Source organism: Chlorocebus sabaeus, chromosome 24 (genome assembly GCF_047675955.1).
Source record: "Chlorocebus sabaeus isolate Y175 chromosome 24, mChlSab1.0.hap1, whole genome shotgun sequence".
NCBI lineage: Eukaryota > Metazoa > Chordata > Mammalia > Primates > Cercopithecidae > Chlorocebus > Chlorocebus sabaeus.
Genome location: NC_132927.1, coordinates 65,108,729 through 65,135,299, shown reverse-complemented (window position 1 = coordinate 65,135,299; position 26,571 = coordinate 65,108,729). Strand labels below are relative to the sequence as shown.

The 26,571-nt window shown below is 38.4% G+C and overlaps 1 protein-coding gene, 1 non-coding gene and 1 pseudogene across 3 annotated transcripts in view; all 3 read right to left on the bottom strand.

Moving 5' to 3' along the window:
• The window catches only part of TTC8 (tetratricopeptide repeat domain 8), a 54,382-nt gene extending 36,207 nt beyond the window's left edge, over positions 1–18,175 (bottom strand). The window contains exons 1-6 of one of the 2 annotated variants that reach the window (XM_007987547.3): positions 17,928–18,121; positions 8,421–8,450; positions 2,537–2,657; positions 1,179–1,242; positions 907–1,066; positions 588–677 (exon numbers count right to left, since the gene is read on the bottom strand). In XM_007987547.3, the coding sequence (XP_007985738.1) occupies positions 588–677; positions 907–1,066; positions 1,179–1,242; positions 2,537–2,657; positions 8,421–8,450; positions 17,928–18,041 (579 nt within the window). In that variant the 5' untranslated portion in view covers positions 18,042–18,121. Of the gene's footprint in view, positions 1–587; positions 678–906; positions 1,067–1,178; positions 1,243–2,536; positions 2,658–8,420; positions 8,451–17,927 lie in introns of both variants that reach the window. The other variant, XM_007987548.3, reaches the window with a different exon arrangement.
• Positions 18,176–22,291: 4,116 nt separating this feature from the next.
• On the bottom strand, positions 22,292–22,427 carry LOC119619213 (U4 spliceosomal RNA). Its single transcript, XR_005235633.1, has one exon. It is a non-coding gene; the product is annotated as a U4 spliceosomal RNA (small nuclear RNA).
• A 56-nt stretch (positions 22,428–22,483) lies between these two features.
• On the bottom strand, positions 22,484–22,612 carry LOC140710156 (U4 spliceosomal RNA; annotated as a pseudogene).
• Positions 22,613–26,571: the final 3,959 nt, after the last annotated feature.

Genomic DNA, 26,571 nt, shown 5'->3' with positions numbered 1-26,571 from the left:
TTTCTCTTTTTCTTCCTCTCCTTCTCTTTCCCTTTCTCCCTCTCCCTCTGCCTCTCATTTTCTCTTTAATTTGAAGGAACACTTAATCTTTGAGTAGTAATAATTACGAATGTAGTTGGCATGCCGCTATGTGGTTTGAGTAATCCTTATTGAGATGCCTGATAAATTACTAATTAAGAGTACATAATTTTTATCATTTTTTGACAGTCCTAAAAAGCTACAAGGATAGAAAATTATTTCTCTGAGAATAGTCCAAGCTAAAAAAGAAAAAAATACGTACATATACAGATGACTTCTTAAGCTTCATTCTACAAAGATGATGCTGCATAACTGCTTTCTTTGTTATAAATTACTACTCTTTATCAAGGGAAAAGAATTTCCTATAATAACGGTATATGTACTTTATTTCTGACTGACTTTTCTTAACTCAATTAACTCAAAGACTAAGAGTAATTTTACATATTAAACATTTCCACTTCAATAAAGACACGGCCTTTCCTTCACAAGTTTTTATTCATTTTCTAATTTGTCATTATCATCATATATGTAATATTACTTTATAACTCAAAATCATTTTAAGTACATACCTTTGCCAACTTAGGTTTCTGGGAATATTTTGTTAAATTCAGTCTAGATAAATTTATAAATGGTCCATCAGGACTTGTAAGCATGGAAGCCTACAGAGGAAAAACAATAGAACAAGAGATCTGAAACTTTCTCTTGAAACATAAACAAGTTTAATATGCATAAAAATATAAAAGCAACATAAAATAAAAACAACCACCTTCAAAAATCTTCCATATAATTCTCCACTATAACAACAGGGGAAAATGATGTACCAATGTATAAAGCTACTTTGGTAATACCAAAGTCATACAAGGCTATGGGAAAGCTGATATAATTTACCGTTCCCAGCCTGACAAATCTTCCGGAGGAGCTGGTGATAGGGCGGGCTGTGTAGGCGGTTCTGGGGGTTCTGATGGCCTGTTCCATAGTGCCTGGCCTTCCACTCTGTGTGTTGGGCCTGAGGAAACCTGTAATGGGTCTTCCAGCTTGTGTGATTGGCCTGTGAAGATTATAAATTGTTATAATACAAAAAAGATCATTTGAAGAAAGACTCTCTCTCATACAGTCTGATCAATATTTAGTGGCAGAGGATACGAAGCAGAAGTACATACCTAACGGCCTGACTAGGCCCTCCTGTCTGATTAGTTCCAGGGAGTTTCAAAGACGTTCCAGGGCCTAGGAGACAGGATGGCTAATTCAATTTATGTATTAACTATTAATCTGTAAAAACTGTAAGCTAATACAGTTTTCAGAACTGTGCTGGCCTGGTGAAAAAGACATTAATAGCAAGAAATATATTTTAGGGAAATGTGTTTTAGACTAATATTTAATGAGTACCTATCATGTTACTTATGTCATCACATTTAATCTTCACACTAAGTCTGTAAAGCAGGTAGTATTAACCCATTTAACAAAAGTTCACAGAATTAAATAAACAGGTCAGCCTATTAGTAGGGCTGGGATTTAAACTCAAGACTAACAGGCTTCAAAGTTCAAAATAATGGTTCTATCCTCATAGTTCAATTATTTCTCATATAAACTTCTCCCAATAAAACATAATTTATTCACAATATCTAGAATTTAGATATTTTAACTCTAAAAGAACAAAATAATGGTAAAGAAAGACATTTTAACATAAAAATATGTATTTTTTTCTCAATTTCTATTTGAAGGTTTAAAACAGCTATTACCTTCCAAAAGATATAAATGACTGAGAACTATAAGTACCAGCAAGACCACCGAATGTCCTGGTTATCATTCAATACCATTTTTTTAAGGCTAGTCAAGTGAAGCAGTGGGAGTGGAGAAGGAACAAAGAAATCTATAATGGGTTGTGATCAAGTAGTTGTAAACACCACTGCACTTGGACCAGCCTTTATCCAATACCATTTGTACCACCACATCTGCAAGCTGGGGACTGTGCCTCTGGGACAATCCCAACAGACACTCACAGCCCTGCATATCACCTCATTACCTCACATTATGACTTAGAGCAAATCATGCTCAATTATAACAATAAAGTGATGTTTTCAAATGATCTTTTTTTAAAGTCCTCTTAGAACACCTCTGTTGTTTGGATACTTCCCAGATAAACAATATTCTGATATATTAGACAAGTAGTTCAAATAGAATGTATTTTTATAAATTTTTTCCATATGATCAGCAGTTGAACATAGATATAAATTACTTCTAAAATGTATAATATAGCTTGTATTAGAAAATTGTTATACATCAATCTCATACCTTAAGTTTAAGATAACTGAATTGTGGGGAAAAAGCCTTTGTACTATAAGTCAGAACAGAAACCATTTACTCGAAGTAATTTTTTTTCATCATTTTTGTTTCATGTATATAATGTTTATATATATAAAGTGTAGAAATATATAGGTATATACATATATTCCTCTTATACATAGTAGTCTTCCTCTTAATGGTATTTCATTAACTTAACTGAAAACCCAATACTTACGTGGAACTTGAGCAATAGCATTTTCATCCAGCATCATTTCTGCAATTCCCTCCTGAGCTACATCAATTTCATCTATGTACACCATTTCTGTTAGTGCTCTTGCTTTTAAGATCCAAGCTGCCTAAAAACCATGCATAAATAAAACATATATTAAAATAGCATTAGAAATACTACACGGCTTATAGAATAGCCATCCTTCATTGTTGTTGTTTCATTTTGTATTAAACATGTTTACCTCTTGACACGTTATTCTAATTTAAAGGGCCATGTCAAAAACTAATACAAGAAGGCATCATTATTAATGAAGAAACAACCAATGTATCAATTATATAGTAAATAAATGTGGGGTAATTACCTGGTAGTCTTCTAACACCCCTTTTTAGAAATAAAAAGAGATCTTTAAAGAAAATTTTACTAAAATAATAATTGGAAAACAAATGAATAAAGCTACAACCACATTGTTCTTTCTGCCTTCCTCCTTCAAGGTCAAGTCCTTTATTATAAAGCCTTCCCTGATGTTCCAGTTCTAAACCTATTATACACTCTTGTATTTCTCACAGAGAGTTCTCTTTATGCCTCTATTATTGCCCACTTCACTATATTTGAAAAACACTCTATTTATTTGGGTATATGTTAGCTCTTCCGTCCCCAAAATGCAAGCTTTTATACCTTGTTCACTTTGGAATTTTCCATAATATCTGTGTTTTTTGTAGACAGTAGTTATTCAAGAAATGTTAGTTGAACTGAACTAAGATCAATTTACCCAATTTCAATAATGAAACAACACTGGTTGCTTTGTGATCTAGTCAGTAGAAAACCTGCTAGATAATGAAAAAAAGGGAAAAGGTAATTAAGAAATATAACTGGAAAATATTTTATCAGCCTTGCTTTACTTTGAAAAATTCAATGTAAACATGTACACAATTAAATTTCTTATTAAATATATGAAATTATTTTATCTGAAATTTCTACCTTTCCTTTACTACAGAATAGAGGCAGAAAACAATAAAGCTTGGTGTCCTGTGGAGGATTTGAAAAGAAGGCAACTCTTGAAGTTGCAGCACAGAAGTGACTCTAGAGCCTAAAGGAAGTAGCAGCAAAGGAAATTTGGGGAGGGATTAGGCTCAGTATACTAGGAATATATGGCTGTGAAGCAGGCTCAGTGAAGGCCAAGGGACTGGAAAGGAACAGGTGAGAGCTACAGGAGGTCCAGAAAGTCCCCACGTAAAGAACTCAAGATGCATTCAGTAAGTATATTCATTGAGCACCCCCTAATGAAACACCATCAGGCTAGGTTCTGAGAAGGAAACATGAGAAGATTAAAACATGGATCGTAATTTCCCTGAATACATCACCTATTGGATGAAATGACAGGTGACAAGTGTGTGATTTTATAGAAGTTGGAAAGCAGAGATCCTTTTGTGAGGTCAAGTAATTGGAATGCACGCTATGAATATTTCTTTTAAAAGAAAAAAAAAAAGAATAACGTCATGCGTTCATTTTAATAAGGATAAAGATGGCTGCCTCTACAACATATTTAGGTTCCCAAAGTGAAATTACATTTGGTTAGATGATTAGCTTTTGGCTTGCACTTTTCTGCTTGAGGTTTACCAGATTATTTAAAAATTTAGAAGAAAGTGTTTCAAATGTTATGTATGAATTTAACACAATTGGATGAGTAGAATATGGACTCAAAAAACTAACTTATTTGTAAAAAAAATTTTTTTTAATTCCTACCGGAACTCCAATTGGAACTGTGAGAGCCACCAAAGTATAGAAAAAAAATCTCAGGTTTTCACTCATCAAAGATCAGGAACAATACCATATGTATACAACTGCTCCCAGGGCTTGCGGAAGTCCTCAATGGCTTGGGCTAACGTTCTAATTTAACTTCAAAGATGGAAATAGGCAATACTGATTTATATTAAATCTCTACAGGTCATACTGCCCTGCAAGTATCTGACAGCTTTGATTTTTCAAAAGAGCATTCTTTGCTCAGCACTCTCTGGTGGACAAGAAGGACTGCAGCATTTTCTGCTGGAACAGCAAAGCACCACATGAGCTCTGCTTGTTACTGCCATATTACTAGGGAGCACCTACTGCATGCTACATCCTGGGTATACAAAGAGGAGTAAATCAGAGTCCTAGTTCTAACTGGAAAGAATTTCCATGTAATGGGAAAAATGTACTAACAAAAATGAAAAACAAAAAGAAGTGTGTGATAGAACAGAGGAAATGTGTCCAGCTACCTGGGAGTGGAAGGAAGGGTAGAAGTGAAGAGCGGGGACCAGTGGACAGGCGAAGTGGACAATAGGCAGGCTAGCTAGAGAGCCTATGGCATGTCTGGAGACCCTAGGAAAACTGAAGAATCAGGGAAGAGGTCAGAGAAAAAGTCAGGAGCCAGGTGATGGATCCTGTATGCCACAGTGAGGTATGTAAATTTTTATCCTGATAATGAGAAGTTAATGAGGCTTCAGAACTATGATTTAGAGTCCTACCTAAATCAAGCTTGTTTATTTATTCATTTGCTTTTTGAGACAGAGTTTTGCTCTTGTTGCCCAAGCTGGAGTATAATGGCACGATCTCAGCTCGCTGTAACCTCTGCTTCCTGGGTTCAAGTGATTCTCCTGCCTCAGCCTCCCAAGTAGCTGGGATTACAGGCACCTGCCACCACGCCCAGCTAATTTTCTGTATTTTTAGTAGAGATGGGGTTTCACCATGTTGGTTAGGCTTGTCTTGAACTCCTGACCTCAGGTGATCCACCCTCTTTGGCCTCCCAAAGTGCTTAGATTACAGGTGTGCGCCATCACACCCGGCCTTAAGTCAAGTTTTAAACATCAAGTTTTATCATTATAGTAGCATTTAGCATTTATATAGTTGGTTATTAATATATTTTACTTTTAACTATTTTCAAGTTCATATTGTTATTTCATATTGTTATTCCATAGTCCAATCCATCATGATTCTTGACATCCATCCCCCAACTGACCTCTTAAATATTAAAGAGTTACAGATTTTTTATATTAGGCTAAGCAAAATATAGAAAAGAAAATCCACTCTTCCTTCCCTGCAATATGAATAAATACTTCCGAAATCAAAGTCAAATAGGAATGTTTTTTTGAGACAGGCTCTCACCCGGTCTCCCAGGCTGGAATGCAGTGGTGTAGCCTCAACCTCCACAGTTCAGGTAATCCTTCCACTTCCCACCTCAGGTCTCAGGTTCCAGAGTAGCTAGAACTACAGATGTGTACTACCAAACCCAGCTTTGTTTGTTTGTTTGTTTGTTTGCAGAGATGGGATCTCACTTTGTTGCCCTGGCTGGTCTTGAACTCCTGGCCTCAAGTGATCCTCCTGCCTTGGCCTCCTAAAGTGCTGAGTTTACAGGTGTGAGCCACTGCGCCAAGGCTAGGAATATCTTTTTAAAAATTTTATTACATAAGAATCCACTCTTTCAAAGAGATAAATAAATATTAATTTAATTTCTAAAATATAATTCTTAAGAAACAATGGTATGAATTTTTGATATTTACAGCTCTAGAATAAAATCTACTCACATTGTTATTCAATTTTAAATTTTATCAGTGTTTGAGAAAATTAATCTTCCTGAGTTCTCTTCTGTTCTAACAAAAAATGACCTTGAAAATCACATATCACTGCTTGATTAAACATCAGACTGTTTTCAAAGAACTGCTCCTGGCAATGTGAACAATTCTTGAGATTTTAATGAAAACAGCAGATGGAGCTTTGGCTTTAAAAAAAATAATTTTTTTTTTTACTTTGGAAACAAGCCAAGTATGTTTTACAGTCCTAAAATCCTCTGCCTGCTTAAAAAAAAGTCAAAAAAACTTTAAAACTAATCAGTGATGAAAATAAAATGAATAACAAAGCACACACAGTAACTCCAAACTACCCCTTGAAACTAAACAAAAATATAAAGTTGCCTTATCAGATATGTTTACTTATTAATAAATGGGAGAGTCACACAGTTTAAAAAAATAGTTTATGCAAATTTATTTAAATATTTATGTATTAGAAGCACCATAATATCAATAAAAATAAGAATTGATGCTTTAGGAACTCTGTTTTTTAAGGGAAAAGCACAGATTCCCCAAACTAAATGAATAATCGTTATCAATTTTTCCCTTTATATCTGTGAAACACAATCCCATCTCATTCACCAACTGAGTTAGTCTACAGGACATTACTCCTGAGGCAGATACTTGCCAGCAAACATCAGGAAAATATTGACTCACTCATTCCATCCACTGTGACATTAGTTCAGTTTTAGTTATAAAAATAAACATATGAAGGGCTTAAAACTCTGCTGACTGAGCAAAGCATGTTTAAATTATTCTGTTACTCTTAATACAGAATGCAAGGCCAGTAGTTTAAAGCATGTAAGAAACAATTTTAGGTTATTATTAGAATAAGGCTATGAAAGGAACAGTCTGTCTGACCTGATTTAAACATCATAAGACTCAGTAACTATTGACACTCTGCCTACTCTATGAAAATGAAAACTTAGGCACAAGATACTGAATTGTTATTGTATATAGCCTCATTCCTTTTGAAGTTGTAACAATGTGCAAAAATAAGAAATTCCAAAAGTGTAAATAGTAAGGCCAAAAGAATCTAGTCAGCCTTGTTCCCTTTTGTATCATCATACAGTGGATAATTAAGTCTATACAAACAGAACTGGAAAATAATGCCAAATACAGATTTTTCATGAAGTCCCTGTGCTAGTTTAAAGCTCTTAAATGCCATTTATAGTTTTAAAACCATTCCTGCAATGCAAATTTTTGATGTTTTAAATTTTAATCAAAATCTTCCAAATTTCCTGAGAAAAAAATCCATAGTATTTATAACTTTGATCCTTCTTGAATGACCTGTACCAATATTATGCAAAAAAATAGTTTTGCCCCATCTATCAGTTTGAAAATCAAGATTATGAACATTCAAAAGACAAACGTCAGCCTTTTAAAGAACACAGTGCCACATTTTAACCTATTTACAATGTGTGTTTAATACTACACAAACCTCCATAAGAGTACTTTGTAAACTGCTTTCTATTCTAAAAAGTTTGCTGATTACTCATATGAACCCCTAATAAGGTTCAAGTCTTTTATTTACCTAAAGAAACCCTGTTAACATTCCATCTCGCTTGGCAGGGCAAACACATGGCAACATTTAAGCTCTCTGATTTATAACTCTGCACAACTTCTCTCCTTAGTCCCAGACTCACTGGCAACTCTCTTGGACTAAAAGTATCACTGGCCAGGTGTCCCCTCCTCTCTCCTAGGGCTTCCTCCCAATTCATTCCCTTATGTCTGATCCAGTTAGCAAGCCTCTAGCTGCCTCCCATCCTTACCCAAACTGATTTGGTCAATGTGACTGTCTGGGCAGTGTCCTTTCCTTCCTCCCTCACCGTGGCAGGCTCCTCCCTCTTAGAGCCACCAGGTCAGTTAAAACCAAGACCTTCCCAAGCAGAGTCCACCCTTGACTCAAGACATGCCATCCCATCCATCATAGTCTTTCAGACATTTGTCATCCCACTGACTCTCCTACTCCCTTTCTAAGCCCTTGGTTCCCCTCACCTCCTTCTTTATTTTTCTTATCCTTCTAATCCATCTTGGTCATTTCCATTTAAGCTCCAAATCCCAATGAATAGAGCGCATTATTAGTTCTACAAGGCTATCAATATACACAAAAGTATTGAAAATATAATCATTTATTTACATAAGAAGGCACAGATATCTGATAGATATGGCTAATTTTATAAACCCACAGGAAGATATGCAGCAGATTTTCTAATCTATAGCAACAACTAAGCAATAGCAATTAAAGAATTCTCTAAACTAAAGGTTGCAGCTAAACCTTTCTTTACCTGATGCACTGGCAATTCAGGATCTGGTTCCTGGAAAGCATTAAGAAGGCAGTAAACAGTTTTAAGAAATACAGTTTCTAAAATAAAAAGTCTTAATGACCAGTCAAGTATTTGTAGGTGAACTCTAACTCATTCAATAAAAATCCAAAATTTAACTTTAGTCTTCCTACAGAAGTGTTCTCAAGAGTTGTGTAAAATGAATACACATTGAAGAATGCTAAATTTTCAATGATCGGAAAATTCTAATTAATCTAACCTCAGTCAAAGTGCAAAGAGAAGATACTTTAACTACTTATTTAATGAACACACAATATATCAGAAATTAAGAATAATTTCATAACTATACCAAGGAAATATCTCCTTTTATTCAAAAGTAAGTTCATGGTGGTTAAAACATTCAGACTTTAATCACTTAAAGAGAAGAAGGAAAATCCACACAATACAAACCCTTGTATTCCTCATAAATACAATGGGATTCATGACTAAAAATAAGTTAATTCTGACAATAATATCCTCCAAGAAATGTTTATAAATAAACTACACAATATGCGTTAGTGTCACATGCTGACAAATTCAGCATCTGGGTTTTTCTGTACAAATTAAATAGAAATCCATTGGTTTAAAAAAATCAGACTTATAACAAATGTATTTATAAAACATCTACACTTACATGTCTGTCTAGTCAGCAGCATCTGTTGAGTACTTAATCTGTTTTGCTGGGGAAAGTACTAAGACACAGAAAAAGGAAAGAAGATCCTTGCTTTCTACAGCTCTAAATCCAAAAAGAACACCTCAAACATTTTTAAAGAATATATTACTCTTACAAGCAATGTGCAAACCATATGGTCACCATGCAAGGACAGGCAATTTATTTAACATGACAAAATGGTAGGAACATGAGAGGAAAAGGTTAAGTTAGGCTAGAATATGAGGGCCCCAAAGGATGAGAGTTACAGAAGATGTAGCAATCAACTGAACCGAACACAAAACAGCAACTAGAGAACACATAGTAATTGGAGGTTTTCAACTCCAGTGCGCCTACCAAGAATGTGGAAAAAGTATAGATTTCCTAAACACAATCCAAACTTAAGGAAACACACCAATCCAGGGAATGACACGCCAAATGAAAGAAGTAAGGAGTTCTTTCTTTCTTCTGTTTACTTGTATACATATCTCTATAGCCCATTATCTCATTTGAGTCTCATAACAACCATCTGAGGAAAGCAGGCAAGTATTATTATCTACTTTATAGATAAGGAAACAAATTCAGAGACATTAAGTAATTTAAGGTCATACAAACGGTTGAGGGAATCAAGTGCTCCTTCTTGCCAGTGCCTCTTGGAGATTTAAAAAAAAAAAAAAAGAGAGTTGGACGTAATAAGGCAGGAATGAAAGGTAAAGTTTAGGAGAGATACAAGATAAATCCAATACATTATAGAAAACTGGGGGAGAAAGTTTACTGGAGGTGATTGTAGACAATGCTTGAAAAGGAAAAAACAGCTAAAGGAGACAGAAGTCACTGAAACTGGATGCTGTGATTTGCCAAGGGCAGGTAGATTCCTCCAGTGACACAAAATGAAACCACCAGTTCAGCCTCAGAGGATTTCTGCTCACTGAGGAAGGTCTTCACGGTCTCTCTGTCTTGTTCTTCTGGCCTTCAGGGATACATTTAGGACTGATCATGTGGATGAAGAGTGCAGGGAAATTATGGGAAATCATCAACATGATGGTCAGAGGAGAAAATGAGAGGCCTCATGAGTAGGGAGGTGCAGAGACAGGTGAGGAATTGCGTTGATGGAAAATGGAGACCAGGCCTACGTGGGTACGAGGCCAAGAACACATTAATTTCACAACATTCTAGTCAGGGAGGCATCTAAAATACAGTACAATGTGTCAAACACTGTACTCACATTATTGTCAAACACAGGTGACTTAGATGAACAAAAGAAAAGCAGAAGACATGGAAGATGAGAGAGTCAGAGAAGGGGGAGATTATTCTGGAAATTATTGAGTGCCAATGATTTGTGAACTATATTCAACATCCTTTCACCATCCATTTCACTGGACATCTTCCTCACAAATGCTTTCCAGATTCCCAGCAATCCTTTAAGAAAAATATAGATGACAGAATCCTGCATGCAAATATCTGTAAGTGTACAGACAATAGCAGCTAACATTTTTTTATCACTTACCACATGTTCATGAGCCTTATAACAACCCTCTGAGATATAGGTATACTATCATCACCATTTACAAATGACAACACTCTGAGAGCAAGGTCGTGCAGGACCTGTGAGCCCCAAAATTGGGGCTTAGCCCAGGAGGGTACTTGACTTTGCCAAGGAAATAATTGTAGGGTGAATCAGTGGTATTAGACAGCACTTTTATTGACTGGTACTGCTCCTTGCAGAGTAGGGCTAACTCATAGGCAGTGTGGCCAGAATCAGCAACTATGGGCTTTTGGCAACTGTGTTTATACTCATGAAAACCCACTTTTGGCGGGGTGCAGTGGCTCAAGCCTGTAATCCCAGCACTTTGGGAGACCGAGATGGGTGGATCACGAGGTCAGGAGATCGAGACCATCCTGGCTAACACGGTGAAACCCTGTCTTTACTAAAAAATACAAAAAACTAGCCGGGCGAGGTGGTGGGCGCCTGTAGTCCCAGCTACTCGGGAGGCTGAGGCAGGAGAATGGCGTAAACCCAGGAGGTGGAGCTTGCAGTGAGCTGAGATCGCACCACTGCACTCCAGCCTGGGTGACAGAGTGAGACTCCGTCTCAAGAAACAAAAAACAAAAAACAAAACCCCACTTTTAATTACATGCAAATTAAGGGGTGGGCCAATGCAAATTAGGGAACAGGTTATTTAGAACTTTCTAGGAAAGGGGCAGTAACTTACAGGTTGTTGCCATGGAAAGGGGTGGTAACTTCTGGGTCATTGCCATGGCACTTTTAAACTGTCGTGGCAGCTGGTGGGAGGGTGTTCTGCTGATGAGCAGTGAGGGCAGCGAGCGGTCACTTTCCTTGCCATCTGCTGGTTTCTTCACTTTATCCTGTCTAGACCAGATCCTGTTTTGGTCAGCAGTGTTGTGACCACAAAACAAGTCCTGTTGGTCTCTTACTTCAAAGGTATAGAGGCAGTATTTGAACCTAGACACTCTGGGTCCAGAGCAGGACTCTGCTGAGTATGTGGGATGACAGCAAGGACGGAACACAGACTACCGTAGGATGTGGAGAGACCAAGGACAGGCATGGATCTCTGGAGATCCATCAGGAGCAGGACTATGAAGGAAAAGAGTCGGAATGTTTTAATTTGGAGATAGGGGAAAACTCTTTTTAAAAAATCACTGAGCCTTTCCTCTTTGGGTCTCTCTCAGTCATAGTCTTGTGATTTAAATTAATCCACCCATGCAGCTTCACTTATTCTAGCAAGTGATTTATATGGGTATCAACGCAGTTGAGCAGAAAGCTCCAGGCTTTGCTGTAGAGTCAGAAGACGTGGGCTAGGCTTGATCCTCAGGGAGCCACTTAGCTGCATGACCTTGACAAAGTCATATAATCTACATTACCTTCTCAAATTAAAGCAATAGCACCCACCTCACAGGAGAATCTTAAGGACTAATAATAAAACCTTGCATTTTTAAGAAAACTTCACAACTTTTAGAGTTCTTTCACATATATTATCATACTTTTTCAAGTATAAGCTTAACAGAAGCACCAAACCATCTATTACTCCCCCTTTCAGAACACAGAACTGATGGAAGATCAAATTAAAACTTCCTCTGACTCTCCCTCAAAGTAGGTAACAAAACATGGAAAGTAGAGTGCCACTTCCTAGAATGAGAAAATACCCATTAGCATCAACTTCAAGTCACATCTGTTTGCTTCCTTCCTTCCACCCTAGGGTTCAGCATTTTCTTAGCTTGTTTCTGTTACTTTAGGGAATTAAATCTCCAGATAATTCTGAATGCAACTTTCTAATTACCACCAGTACTTATGCTGGCTAATGAGTCTCCTCAGCTCCACGCTTAAATTGCTGAGTCATTATTAAAAATTTAATAATAAAAGAAGGGCAAAAAAGTTTAAGAGAATAGAGGAATTGACGGATTTCAGAAGGTTAGAGAGATCTAGTGACCACGCAGCCAAGTGGGAGTGTAATCTGTGTAAGTCAGCAGGAATACAAATTCATAAATGACCTGCCCCACAGTGTATAGAATCAAAGGATTAAGTCTGGCTAAGTCTCCATGGCCCCAAAGAGGAAACCAATTAGATAATCACACGACATGTTCTTTGGCTTGGATCACCAGATCACCGTCTCAACCAACTACTCACATAGAGCTCATTGGGGAGCCCTGGTTTCATATCTTTCATCTAAGCCAGTCATTTTCAGCCATTTCTCCTCCTTCAAACCATTTACAATAATAACCCCTCCTCTCTGTAACATCTCTCATTATACGCAGAGATTGGGGCAAAGCGAGAATGTAAGTTAGAAAAAAGTCTTTCTCCCATTCTGATACACAGCTCATGGGTCCCACCCTCAGAATCACCGATTTCAATAATCTGAAAATCTACCAGACACCTACCCCATTAATGAAAGCAAATTGTCTTTTAAAAATCCCACGGCCTGAAAAACCTTCACGTTTTATTAACTGTTTAATTATAATGGAGCTGAAAACCAGGACTGGTTTTATTTAAAGCCATGAATCTGACATATGGAACACAAAGAACAGTAAACAGATTAAGCAACTAATCAGGATGACGATCAACATGAGCCGCAGAAGCAAACGTTCCCTCTAGGTCACAGTGCTGTACAGAGAGGACTGTTTTGCATTTCCTTTTTATATCTTACAACTTTTAACCACTTTTTCAGTCACGATTTAAAGAACACTTTGAAAAAGATAAAGCTTCTCTATGAATTGGTTATTCCTACTATATTTAATCAAAAAAGGGAAATTATAATAAATTAATAAGTTATCTTTCTTTCTTTATTCTTAACAGATCTGAACTTTAATACCCTTCATGCTTATAGATCCTGGCTGGCCTCTGTCCCTCACTATTCTGCGTCTAGAAAAAGCAGTTGAGAACCCATGTTCTTCAAGAACCCTTCCCCATTACCAAACACCGTATTATTATATTTAATCTACCCTTCAGTTCTTTTGTAGCCAAATTAAAATGTGTTACTCTGAAGAAACAAGCTATTGCATAGTACATCATACCTCTCTGGCTAGCCCGACTATCAAAAATAAAATCCAGAAATCCTAATAGAAAATACGAGGCAATAATTAAAGACTTTTGATGATTCTACACCAAAACAGTATCCCTTAAAGGCGAAATAAATGCATACGAAATAGTCTTAGAGGTGGGCTTCATCTCAATATGCTAATGTATCAGGACCAAAATGTTATCTTTTTGAAGCTCCTTGGACCAGCTTATAAAAAGATTAACAAATAAGAAATCATTTTTTAAGAGGTTTTACTCATCTGGGAGAAAAATAAGCAAAACCAAAAGTGAAAAATGACATTATTAAAAACAAAATCTATCTTTTGTAATGGGGAGGGGAAAACGTAAGAGCAAAAACAAATCCATTTGGCACTCAGAAGAAATACTTTAATTTCTGGGCTCCTCTATGTGTCCAGGAGTTTCAAAGTCACTCCATACTATAATCAGTTTGGTGGCACAGAACAGTAATTCAAACAGTTACAGAGGAAAATTACTCTCAAATGTGGAAACCTCAGTAAATGCCCAGGAGGCTAAAGGGGCATGAAGGTGAACCAGTTAACTGCAGAGCAGAGGACCATCTACTCCTGCTCTGGTCACATTTCTGTTAGCTTTTCATAGATGGTGAATCTCTCCATCATTTAACTTCCTCCACTGAAACAACGAAAGCACTGTAAGAAATAGCAATGATGATCATTACTATTACAAACACTCTCCTGGAGGAACCCAGGAAGAATTTTAAAAGCTGATTTTTAGAAACTGACCCTCAAAACAAGAATTAAGAATGCCCATAATGAAATTATATTTATTGAAAAAGTAAGTGTCCATTTAAGAACCTATGGTGCTGAAAATTAAGGATGGGGCAGGGGAAGACAAAGATGATCAGGCAACTAGGATGATCTTCATAGGGCACATATGAACAACTCCATCAAAGCCCATATACGAACATGATCGATGCACTCATTCAGCAAATACATAATAAGAGCCCCCATGTGCCTGACTGCGTCAGGTGCTTGGGATACCATACAGACTTGCCATCTTGGAGTCATTTTCTAAGGAAAGAGAATTTTCAAGCTTGTAATGAAAGGAACTTCCTTAAGCTTCCTTCCTAAAGCTTTTCATTAATCGTGTCAACACTCTAACATAAATATTAATTTTTTTAATTAAGAAAAAGGCAGGATTTCTTCAAGCTTGGGAAAAATCATTCTGGGAAATATTTCCAACATGAAATAACAACTGGGTGCAAAATACAGAAACTGGTGCTACGAAAAACATAGAGTAATAACAGTACAGTGTTTAAAGTTAGGTCAAAGAACGACTAACATGAGTAAGCCCAGTAAACTTTTCAATAGCCCTACCTAGTATCAAAATCCAACTTTGGTAAGATAACATCAAGTTAAACGTCTATTCCTGGTAAAATGCTACTCATTATTCTGGCAATATATACCGTTCAACCATAATAAACTACCTCAACAAAACAAATAAACAAATAAAACACATAAAAATGATTACAAAGGGGGCCGGGCGCGGTGGCTCAAGCCTGTAATCCCAGCACTTTGGGAGGCCGAGACGGGTGGATCACAAGGTCAGGAGATCGAGACCATCCTGGCTAGCATGGTGAAACCCCGTCTCTACTAAAAAAAAAAAAATACAAAAAACTAGCCGGGCGTCGTGGCGGGCGCCTGTAGTCCCAGCTACTCGGGAGGCTGAGGCAGGAGAATGGCGTGAACCCGGGAGGCGGAGCTTGCAGTGAGCTGAGATCCGGCCACAGCACTCCAACCTGGGCGACAGAGCGAGACTCCGTCTCAAAAAAAAAAAAAAAAAAGATTAGAAAGGAAAATAATATCAAGTTTCCTCCAGATCTGGTACTGATTCTCTTAGACCTACTCTGATATTTATTGGAGCTGAACATATCAACCCTTGCTCATAAAAATAAAACAATAACTTTTTTTTGAAATTTCTATTCAGGTCTGGTCACATATCGAATAAGAGATACACAATCTGTAGTAAGCACTCAAGGAAAGGTCATTGAGATGAATACATATAAAGTCCTGATATCTCAATTCATTGGTGCAATACTGAATGTCACTATGAACTCAAGATTAGAGGGTCTTAAACTATTAATAAAAATACTGCTGCTTCGCCTACATTTCCCAATGTACCAACATCTTCCCACGATAACAGTGAAGATATTTGACCCTTTCCCTGGGCCAAAAAAAAAAAAAGGAATCCGGTGGTCAAATAAGTTTCAGAACTATTTAATTATTTGCATTAATCAAAAATAGGCAAAACTAGTTTCCTTTTCTTCAAAACTACTCAGAGCCTTTACGGTACATCCTGAATCTCCAAGAAGGAACACACATTTCCCAAATGTATTTAATGAGGAAACTTTTTCTCACTGAACAGCTCTTGGGACTACTGTTTTGTGGAACACAGAATGAAAACTACCCGAACTCAATGGAAAAATGAAAACAGCACATAAAGTTCCTGCAAACCGTTATGCCTAGAACAATGTCTGGCACATCAAAGTTTCTTTTTTGAGACGTGTCTTGCTCTGTCGCCCAGGCTGCAGTGCAGTGGCGCGATCTCGGCTGACTGCAAGCTCCGCCTCTTGGGTTCACTCCATTCTCCTACCTCAGCCTGTAGCTAGGACTACAGGCGCCCGCCACCAGGCCTGGCTAGGATTACAGGCGTGAGCCACCGCGCCCAGCCACATCAAAGGTTCTTAAGTTTCCATTGTACCAACGTAAAGGGATCAATATTTTGTCACGATTACCAAACATATTTGATTGTGTATTTTTTAAAGCAATATCTATGAGATTACTATGCCAAAAAACACACTTGGGGGACGGGCGCGGTGGCTCACACCTGTAATCCCAACCCTTTGGGAGGCCTAGGCGGACGGATCACGAGGTCAGGAGTTCGAGACCACCCTGGCTAACACGGTGAAACCCCATCTCTACTAAAAATACAAAAACTTAGCCGGGAGTGGTGGCACGCACCTGTAGTCCCAGCTACTTGGGAGTCTGAGGCAGGAGAATCGCTTGAACCCAGGAGGCGGAGGTTACAGATATCCGAGATCACGCCGCTGCACTCCAGCCTGGGTGACAGAGCGAGACTCCATCTCAGAAAAAAAAAAAAAAAAAAAAAACACTTGGAAAAATGCTTGTCTACAGAAACATAGTCCTATTAACTGATGCGAACTAACAACAGAACCTAGCTTTGCATTACCACTAACGTAGGCTGTTCTAAGAGAGATGTACTATCTGAAGGACAAAATATTCATCTCAGCAGGTTATCATCCATCATCCATTTGCTGGGAGCTAAGGCAGAGCCTAGTAACAGCATTCACACTCAGGCCTCCGCTTTTGTAACTCCCTTCAATTTTCCATTTTTTTCTAACATCTCCAAGGCAACACCACTAGAGGAAAAGCTAGGGAACTAGAACTATGTAAGTATATTCCGCATTTACTAAAAGCACTGACAAACTGCCACAGTGCTACTTCTGTTCTCCCATTTTCTCCTTTTTTGCCTATTCCAGGAGCTACCTGCCCACCAGAATTGTACCACTCACGTACATTGTATACCACCTTTTCCAGTCGCTCTACACATTAGTTTATTTAAGTTCTCTTTTTATCAATGCCATCATTCCTTCTTGTAAGGAGCCTTTCTTTCCCATTTCTTCCTCCTACAATTATAGCTTCCCTTGTCCAGGTAATTTTTTAAATAATGAATGTATCTTTCTCCCTCCTAGATTCTCATTCCTCTAACTTGCATATTTGCCTCAAGCTAAACTGATGGCCTCCTTCACTCTTGGACAACAGTCTAAAGCTGAAGTGGGAGGATCACATGTTCGATCCAAAAGGAAAAATGCAGCTATGTTAACAGGAGGTGGAGAGTCACAGATCTTCGTTTATGCATATTGTTTAGAAATTAATAACGCACACGCTGAGAGTTTAAAGCCCATCAATATGAAGTATAAATGAATTATCAAAGTTCCTCGTCAAAGTAAAATTCAGGGCTCTCACTCCGGGACACGTAGTGGAGGGGAGGCTGAAGATTGTGAGGAGGGGACGGTCATGGCACAGAACTTGCTATCCCTGTGGGGGTGGTGGACAGCGGACGCGCTAGCCACAGCTCCACAAGGTCTCGCTCCGGGCGCCTCCGAGGGCCGAACGGTCAGCCCCGCCTCGGGCCTTCCTCCCCGGCCTCCCCACCCGGGGCCGGAATATGCCCCAGACCCCGCAGCCTCAGCGTCAGGATGCACAGGCTGACGGGAGCTGGCCGGTACCTGGTCATAAGGGGACTTCTCCAGCATCTGCGTGCACAGATCGGCGCAGAGCTGGAACTTCCTGCGCCTAAAATAGCTCCAGGCCAGGAGCAGCGGCTCCATCTCCGAGCCCATGACTGCCGGTGCGGCCAGCGAAGGCCCAGCGCTCTAGGAGAGCGGTGGGCGGGGAGCGAGGAGCTGGCGGCGTCAGGCTCTGCCCGGCAACCCGCGACGGCTGGGGCCTTGCCCGAGAGGTGTCTGCAGCGCGCCTGAGAACAGGAAAAAGAAAAACCACCGCAAGCAGAACTCGGCTACAGGGCTTGACTAAACTTGGTTGCAAAAAATTGTGTACTTTTAAAGGCTACAGGTTTCATTAATTTTGAGAAGAAACCACCGCGGCTAAACAAAAAGGTAGTGACTTAGACACCTGCCCCTGGGGGGGGGGGTCCTCCGCCCTCCCAGGAGGCGCAGTTGCCTAGCAACCGAATGCTCTGCCGGCCCCGCAGGTCTAGAAAAGTCCCGAGTTGATCTCTGTCCGGTGTCTGTCCTACTTCCATTCGCTCGTTTCTGTCCCTCTCGCTTTACCTTCTGATTCTAGAAACACAAACAAGTAAACAGCTTCCACCGTACCATCCCACCCATCAAGACCTAAAGCCCTAAATCCTGAAATTCTCCACTCTATTTCTCGAGGTCCTTCCCACCGAATCTCAACGTCTGAACTGCAAAGGGCTTTCTTTTACTCATTTTACAGATGAGAAACTGAGATAGACTCAGAGAAGAGAAATTATTAAAATTGCATTGAGTTAGGGAGCTGGAACTACAATCTGATTGACTACAAGTTGCTAATACATTTGTTAATTTGACTCACATGGTGATTCCGGATTGTAAATTGGTGACAGTTTTACCAAACTAGATAATGTGTGCAAAAAATAATAATTTTTAAAAAGAGCTTTGTGAAACACCGTCTCCTGGCACTTGCTGTTTGGCAAGTGTTTACTTGTGCAGAGTGATTTCTTCAAAAACAATTCTGACTTTTCTCTAGAAATTTGCACAGATGACAAATATGCTTAATGGCAACGGTTTTGAAAAGAGAGATGTGACCAGCTAAATCCAGGTAGTCTTTTCTCAAACTACTGGGGTCTGAGAAAACGTTAGACATTATATTTAATCCACATATTTATATTTTTCATAGATATTAAAATGAACCTTATGCTTCTAAACTAAGAAATTTATTGTTACCTTTTCTTCTCTACTAAGCAGTCTTTCTCGAATTGTTGTATTTTGGAAGCCAGTAATTATCAGGATTGTGATTGTTATAGTTAAGTGTATTGTCATTGGTCTATTTGTGTTGCCCTGGGACTGCCGGTAGAAATGTAATTTCCCTAAAAGTCCTAATGAAGCAGCCCATGGTTTCTAAGTGTCAAATTTTTAAGAACGCACATGCCAACAATTGACAATTGGGCTCAGTATTTCACAGGGTCTTTTTGTTTTCTGGTACACTGTAAGCAGATTACTATATAAGTGATTTTCAACCCTACTAGAGAAAGTGAAGCACAGAGAAACAAGCCCTTTTAAAGGGTCGGTTTCACAAAGGATGCTAGATCTCAGTTCATAGATCTTTATCTTTTACTCTTTAGCATATAATCAGATGTTCTACATAAACTTTTTTAAAGAATAGCTTTCTATTTACAGAAAAGTCACAAAAATAGTAGACAGTTCCCATATACCCAGTTTCTCTATTGCGTGAGATATTGACATTTGTTTTTGTGTAAGATGATACATTTGTTACAACTAAGGAACAACAATCAATGTTACATTACTATTAACTAAACTCCACAGTTTACTTGGATTTCAGTACTTTTCCCCTAATATTATTTCTCTATTCCAGGATCTCACTTAGGGTACCACATAACATTTAGTTATCATGTCTCCTTTACCTCCTCTGATCTGTGGCAGTTTTTTAGACATTCCTTGTTTATGATGACCTTGGCAGTTTTGAAGAGTGCTGGTCAAGTATTTTGTAGAATATCTGAGAAGTTCTTTAAAATAGAGATGTCCCAATTCCAGCCCTAGAAATACTGACTTAAATTGTTTGTTTGAGGTAGGCCCGGGGCATCAGTTTTGTTTTTTTACATGTCCCAGGTGATTCTGATGGGTAGCCAGGATTAATCACCCATTACGTTGAGTTCTAGTCATGTATCTATTGAGATTACTGCCAACTTCCTACAGAGAAACAATATTTTCGTAAGCGGGGAAATAAACATGCCAATAAACATTTAAAAAAATGTGGAACAGATGAGGCATTAAAATATTTTACTAGCATATAATGTATGTTAACTTCTTTCAGAAGGCTAATTGTTTTCTCTCACAAAAGTCAAATGAATGAGGAAAATTGTAGGATATTTACCAAATTACAGGATGTTCAACATGTTCAAATGTAGCATAAAATCTGTCTTTTAAAAGGATATAAAATATGTTATTTTTAATATGTAAATATGTTTATGGTTCATTGATTTTATGAATTTATAGACAGACTTACATCTTTTAATAATATCTAACTGATAAAGCAGAAGCCGTTTTTTAAAGATATGCTAGTAATAGGAAGAATGGACAATGTAACAATTGCTGGTGAAGGGAGTAGATAAGAGTTACTAGGACCATTTTCCTACTAGAGAAAGTGAAGCAGAGAAGCCCTTTAAGAGGATCAGTTTCACAATCAATGCTAGATCTCAGTTCACAGATCCTTATCTTTTATTCTGTAGCAACTAGATATTTCTTTAGGTTAATCAGTTTTAAATCAAATACCTAAGGTAATTTAACTTTAAATGCCAAAAGTTAAATTTTCTTAAATGTTAAATTGGAATTATTCCACACATCTAACATAACCCAAAAGAAAAACAAAAGTTATAAAATGAGATATTCTCTTGGTCAACAAGTATTTGCCCGGGCTCTGTGCTTGGTGGTAAAAATGCAGAGATGAACAAGACAGATCTCCTGGCCCGAGAGTACTTATACACAAAGAGTAATTAGCATGAACAGCACTGGACTTAAGGTCAGACTTAGCAGCTGTGTTTTCTTAGGCAAATTAGGAATCAGTTTAGGATGGTGATTAAGAAGTGGGCTCTTAGGCCAGGCATGGTGGCTCAGACCTATAATCTCAGTACTTTGGGAGGTCAAAGGCAAGGAGGATCACTTGAACCTTGAGCCCAGGAAGTCAAGGCTGCAGTGAACCATGATCATGCCATTGCACTCCAGCCTGGCAGCAGAGCAAGACCCTGTCACTAAAAAAAAGGGCTCTGGAGCCAGATGTTTTATATTTGAAACCTGACTTTTTTTCATGCCCTTGGAAAAGTGGCGGGGACTTTGTGGAAGGGACTTACTGGCCCTGTGCCTCAGATTTTTATCCATAATGTAACATACATTTGCTGTATTATTTAAGAATTTTCAATTCTGCCCTAAAGAATAGGAGAAACAAATGGGATAGATGAAACTTACCTGTAAGTATATGTTACATCAACTCATATGTTAAGTACAGATAATAAGTACATCATTAACACATGAAACATGTTAAACATAGAATAAATAGACATTTACTTCTTAAACATATGTTAAAAGGACAAAACAAACAAGAGTGTTACTTGTAGATAGAGATGGAAAGCAAAATAAACCTTAAATATTCATAAAGCATGAATCAGTCTGGTCTACCTCAAATTGACCACCCATTGGTATCATTCATTCTAACCCATTTGTTTTGTGCTTAAAATGTATATTGCTGCTCATAAGGTCATCGCTGAGCTATAGGTGTAGCCACACATACCTGCCTCTGTCTTTTTATTATTTTTATTGTTTGGGGATAGGATCTTGCTCTGTCACCCAGGCTGGAGTGCAGTGGCACGATCATGGCTCATTGCCTGATCACTGCAGCCTCAACCTCTGGGGCTCAGGTGATCCCCCCACCTCATCCTCCTGGGTAGCTGGGACTACAGGCATGCACCATTATGCCCGGCTAATTTTTTTTTAATTTTTTTATAGAGACGTGATCTCACCATGTTGCCCAGGCTGTTCTTGAACTCCTGGGCTCAAGCACTCTGCCTGCTTCAATTTTCCTAAGTGTTTGAATTATAGTTGTGAGCCCCAGCACCCAGCAACCTCAGTCTTTTTGATAGAGCAAGCGTAGATTGGCATCCTGAACCTTCCATCTCTGAACATTCTTACCTACACTCTGGTTCTTGTAACCATGCCATCTTTGGAGAAGGCAGAAGAGGCAGAACATATGAACACTGAGTGACCCACAGTAGTGTGGTCCTTTCACCTGCCTGATCTAAATGTGTTCACCTACCCAATCTCTTTCCCCTTGCTTCCTGCTTTTTTCTAAAACAATTCAGTCTCCATAGTGACTGTCAAAAATTGCCAATGCTGACTATCTAGCAAGTTGTCATGGCAGGGTATTGGAAAAAGTTTTCAATTAGCAATAATGTAGGATAAACCTCACTGGCTACCATATTTCCACTGTACAAAGCTAAGACTGTGTGTTTTAAATTGATTTAACAAACTAACTTATTTGACCATCTTAATCTGGCCTATGAGCCAGACTATAATGATAGGCCATCTTAATCTGGCCTGTGAGCCAGTATTGGAAAAAGTTTTCAATTAGCAATAATGTAGGATAAACCTCATTGGCTACCATATTTCCACTGTACAAAGCTAAGACTGTGTGTTTTAAATTGGTTTAACAAACTAACTTATTTGACCATCTTAATCTGGCCTATGAGCCAGATTATAATGACAGTGATAATGATAGTGAATATTTTATGGGATGATTGTGGAGAGCACATCAATTTAATTCAACTAAGTCACAATTACACTGTCTTTCAAAGAACATAGAAACACATTGGGTGGGAATCAGTACTGTGTGCAACCAGGTAGCTCCTCTATTTTCAGTCAGACTGAAACAGGAATTAAAAGAAATTAAAGAATGTGTAAGCAAAAACTCAATTGTATGTAAGAAAACCCAATTCCCCCTGAAGAAGAGAAAGAACAGGAGTCCTTTAAAATTAACTGCCTATTTTTCTGTGGCTAGTGACCTTGTCTCTCCCTTTCCCAGGCATTGTGAAGACTGTTTCTCTAGCTGTGCAGCTGCAAGGTCACTAGACAGATAATCTCAAGTCATAAAACATGTTGTTCCTTGAAAAGTAAGAAATAATGTAATGCATGTCTCAACTGAATAACTGTCTTTGTTTCTTGCTTCTGTAATATGCTTTCCCCTGCACAGATCTCCCCCGTCCCACAAAATGCTTAAAAGGTAGCTTGACTCTTTGTTCGAGGCTCAGTCCTTTGGATGTTAATCTGACGGGGTTGGTGCACCTAAATAATTAAATAATTCCTCCTCAACCCCTCGGTCTCTCTGATTCCTTAATTATCCCACAGTGAGACAATGTTTATTACATGCTAGAGATAGAATAGTTTGAGGAATTATCAAAGAGATGGGAGTTGTTCTCATTTTCCAGGTTCCTTGAGGAAGTTCTTAGAGGAAGTTTCTTGAGGAATTCCTTAAGGAAGTGCTTGATCTATATCTATTGATACTGATATTTATGCCAAAAATTATTTTAAATACTATGAGATGCCAGAGAAATAGGCTGAAGTATGCATATAAACAAATAAGTTTAATAAAAGATGATGGGAGCCATGATGGAAACCTGTGAGAGAACGCAGCTATGGACGTAGGCCAGAACTGAGTGATTCTGCCTGTGTGTGGGGTTCATAAACAGCTCTGCAGTCAGCCGCTGAGGAAAAGCTTCCCAACAGCATGCAATCCTGTGGACAGAAAAGGAGGGGTGGAAAAAAAAAACAAGACTCAAAAATTCGCTGAAGCCAGATCATCAAGAATATGGAACACCATGCAGGGAAGTTGGGTTTTAGCACATATTCAGTGAAAAGCTACCAGAGAAGTTTTACCAGTGAAATGAAACAACTTGATCGACTAAAAGTGAAGGCAAGGAGACTGGTTAGGATACTATTGCAATAGTCAAGATGTGAGTTGCTGGGAGTAATGGGGATGGACAGAAGAGGCCAAAACATGTTCACGAAATAGAATCAACAGGACTTGGACACCGATTGAATATGGGGAGGGCATTTGGCTAAGGAAAGAAAAGAAGCCAGGATAACTCCCAGCTCTCTGGGTTGTGCATGTATGGATAGGGGAGCCAGTCACCAAGATGAGAGTGAAGGAGATAGAACAGGTTGGAAAAAAAAAGAGATTAAATTCATTTTGGGATATAGTGATTTTAAGTGTCTCTGGGACAGCCAGATGGAGATATTCTGTTAGTAACTAGAGTTAGAAGCCAGTCAGAAACAATGGAGCGAGGTCAGGGATGGAGATTAAATTTGAGACTCATATTATTATACATCTGCTCATGGAAAGCAATAAAGAGGATGAAATCATCCCATGGAGAATTTGTAGAATGAGAAGAAAGCCAAAGACAGAAACCCTGCAGATACCCAACATTAAGGGCAGGTAATGAGAAGAGGAAAAAATAAAACATACCAAGAAAGAGTGGCCAGAGATGTAAGAGGAAAACCAGGTGGGTGTGGCATCATGAAGCCAAAGTACAGACAGAATTTCAAAAAGAAGAGGCAGTTCAACTATGTCCAATTCTGAGAATTCATGGAAACCAAAAGCTTAAAAAAAATTCACTGATTTGGCCATTAGGTATCTATTTGCAATATTTGTCAGAGTCGTTTCAGGGAGTCAAGAGTGAAAAGGAACAGAAACCTGAGTGCAATAGGCTGAGACAGAAACAGACCTAAAGAAAGAGATACGCGAATGCAGCTTATTCTTTTGAGGGACAATTACTCATGCAAATGATTTTAAAATACTTGCAAAGCCACATGCATATGCTTGAATTCATAGAAATTTTCTACATTTTGGACATTTTACCATGTAATAGATGCTCTCTGTAAAGCTTTTAAGACTATCAAGTTCTATAACAGGCAGTTACATAAACCACTGATTCTGGGGTAGAGATTATTCCCTAAGCGAATGTGGTCTGAGGTAACTCATTTACCATATTTTTGCTCAGGAAGAAGTGATACTTTTATACTCTTGGGCTCTGTATGAAAAAGTGAATTCATTATTACAAGAAAGTCATCAGAATCAAAATGGTGTCATTTGTGTTAAAAACAAACAAAATCCTGACAAATAGAACCGAGGAAGGCTATGAAGAGAGGGTTCTCATGCATGAGTGCTTCGTAACCAACACTATCACAAAAGACTACAAAAAGCACAACATTGCACAAAGATCATCACAACCTTACACACAAAATACTTCTGTGAGGACATCTGCCAGCCAACCTTGACTGATGCCACCCTTGTTACAGATCCTTGTTATGGATCCTTTGAAGGAGAATCACTTCAAAACAATTCTGTAATCCTCTTTATTTTTCCTTTAAAAACCTTTATCTTCCTTTACCTCCCTATACATGCATATAGTTTACTATGGCACACATATTCCCATTGCAATGTCCTATTCCTGAACAAATACCATTTTCGTTTAGAGAACATCTAAAAGAGGTTGGCAATTAACACTCACTTGTCATTTAAAAAGCCATAGAATGGCCAGGTGCATGCCTGTAGTCCCAGCTATTTGGAAGGCGGAAGTGGGAGGATTGCTTGAGCCCAGGAATCAGTCTCAGCAACACAGTAAGACTCTGTCTCCAAAAGAAAAATAAATAAATAAATAATAAATTAAATTTAAAAATTAAAAAAATTTTAAGGCCATAGAATGAAAAATTCTCAGAAATATGTAGCCAAATGTTTTTTGCTATTACTTACATAAAGTAGTAATAAATAATATAAAAATATTTACCATTAATTTATTTATTTTCATTTTTATTTATTTATTTTGAGACGGAGTCTTGCTTTGTTGCCCAGGTTGGAGTGCAATGGCGTGATCTCAGCTCATGGCAACATCTGCTTCCCAGGTTCAAGCTATTCTCCTGTCTCAGCCTCCCGGAGCTGGGATTACAGGCGCCCGCCACCATGCCTGGTTAATTTTTGTATTTTTAGTAGAGATGAGGTTTCACCATGTTGGTCAGGCTGGTTTCGAACTCCTGACCTCAGGTGATCCACCCGCCTCAGCCTCCCAAAGTGCTGGGATTACAGGAAGAAGCCACTGTGTCCGGCCCATTTATTTAGCTCTCAGTCTGGGTAGGTTAGACACAATACTAGGTTCCACACATGCTCTTAAATCTTCCTGTTAACTCTGCAATCTAGGTATTGTTACTATCCCCATTTTACAGATGAAAGGACAGCAACTTAGGTTTAGTTACTTGCAAAAATTCCTCCAGCTAGTGAGTAGCACAACCAAAATTTGAACTCATGTTTAGTCAAAATCCTGCACCCTCAACCAACTGTACACGTCTAACTACACTTGACTTCTCCCTACTCCTTCTGGACTTCATATAGTGTCTTTCCACATGCTGTCTAACATCTGCAGTGTCCTTATCTCTTCCCCACATGCCATTTTTTTCTTATTGGTGTAGATAGATTCAGGCCAAATTCCCACTCTACTGTGAATCTTACGGATGCTCCAAGGGCCTGTGTGCAAGATATCATTAATACTCTTATTATAAAACTAGGGAGCGGTGGCTCACATATTTGGGCGTA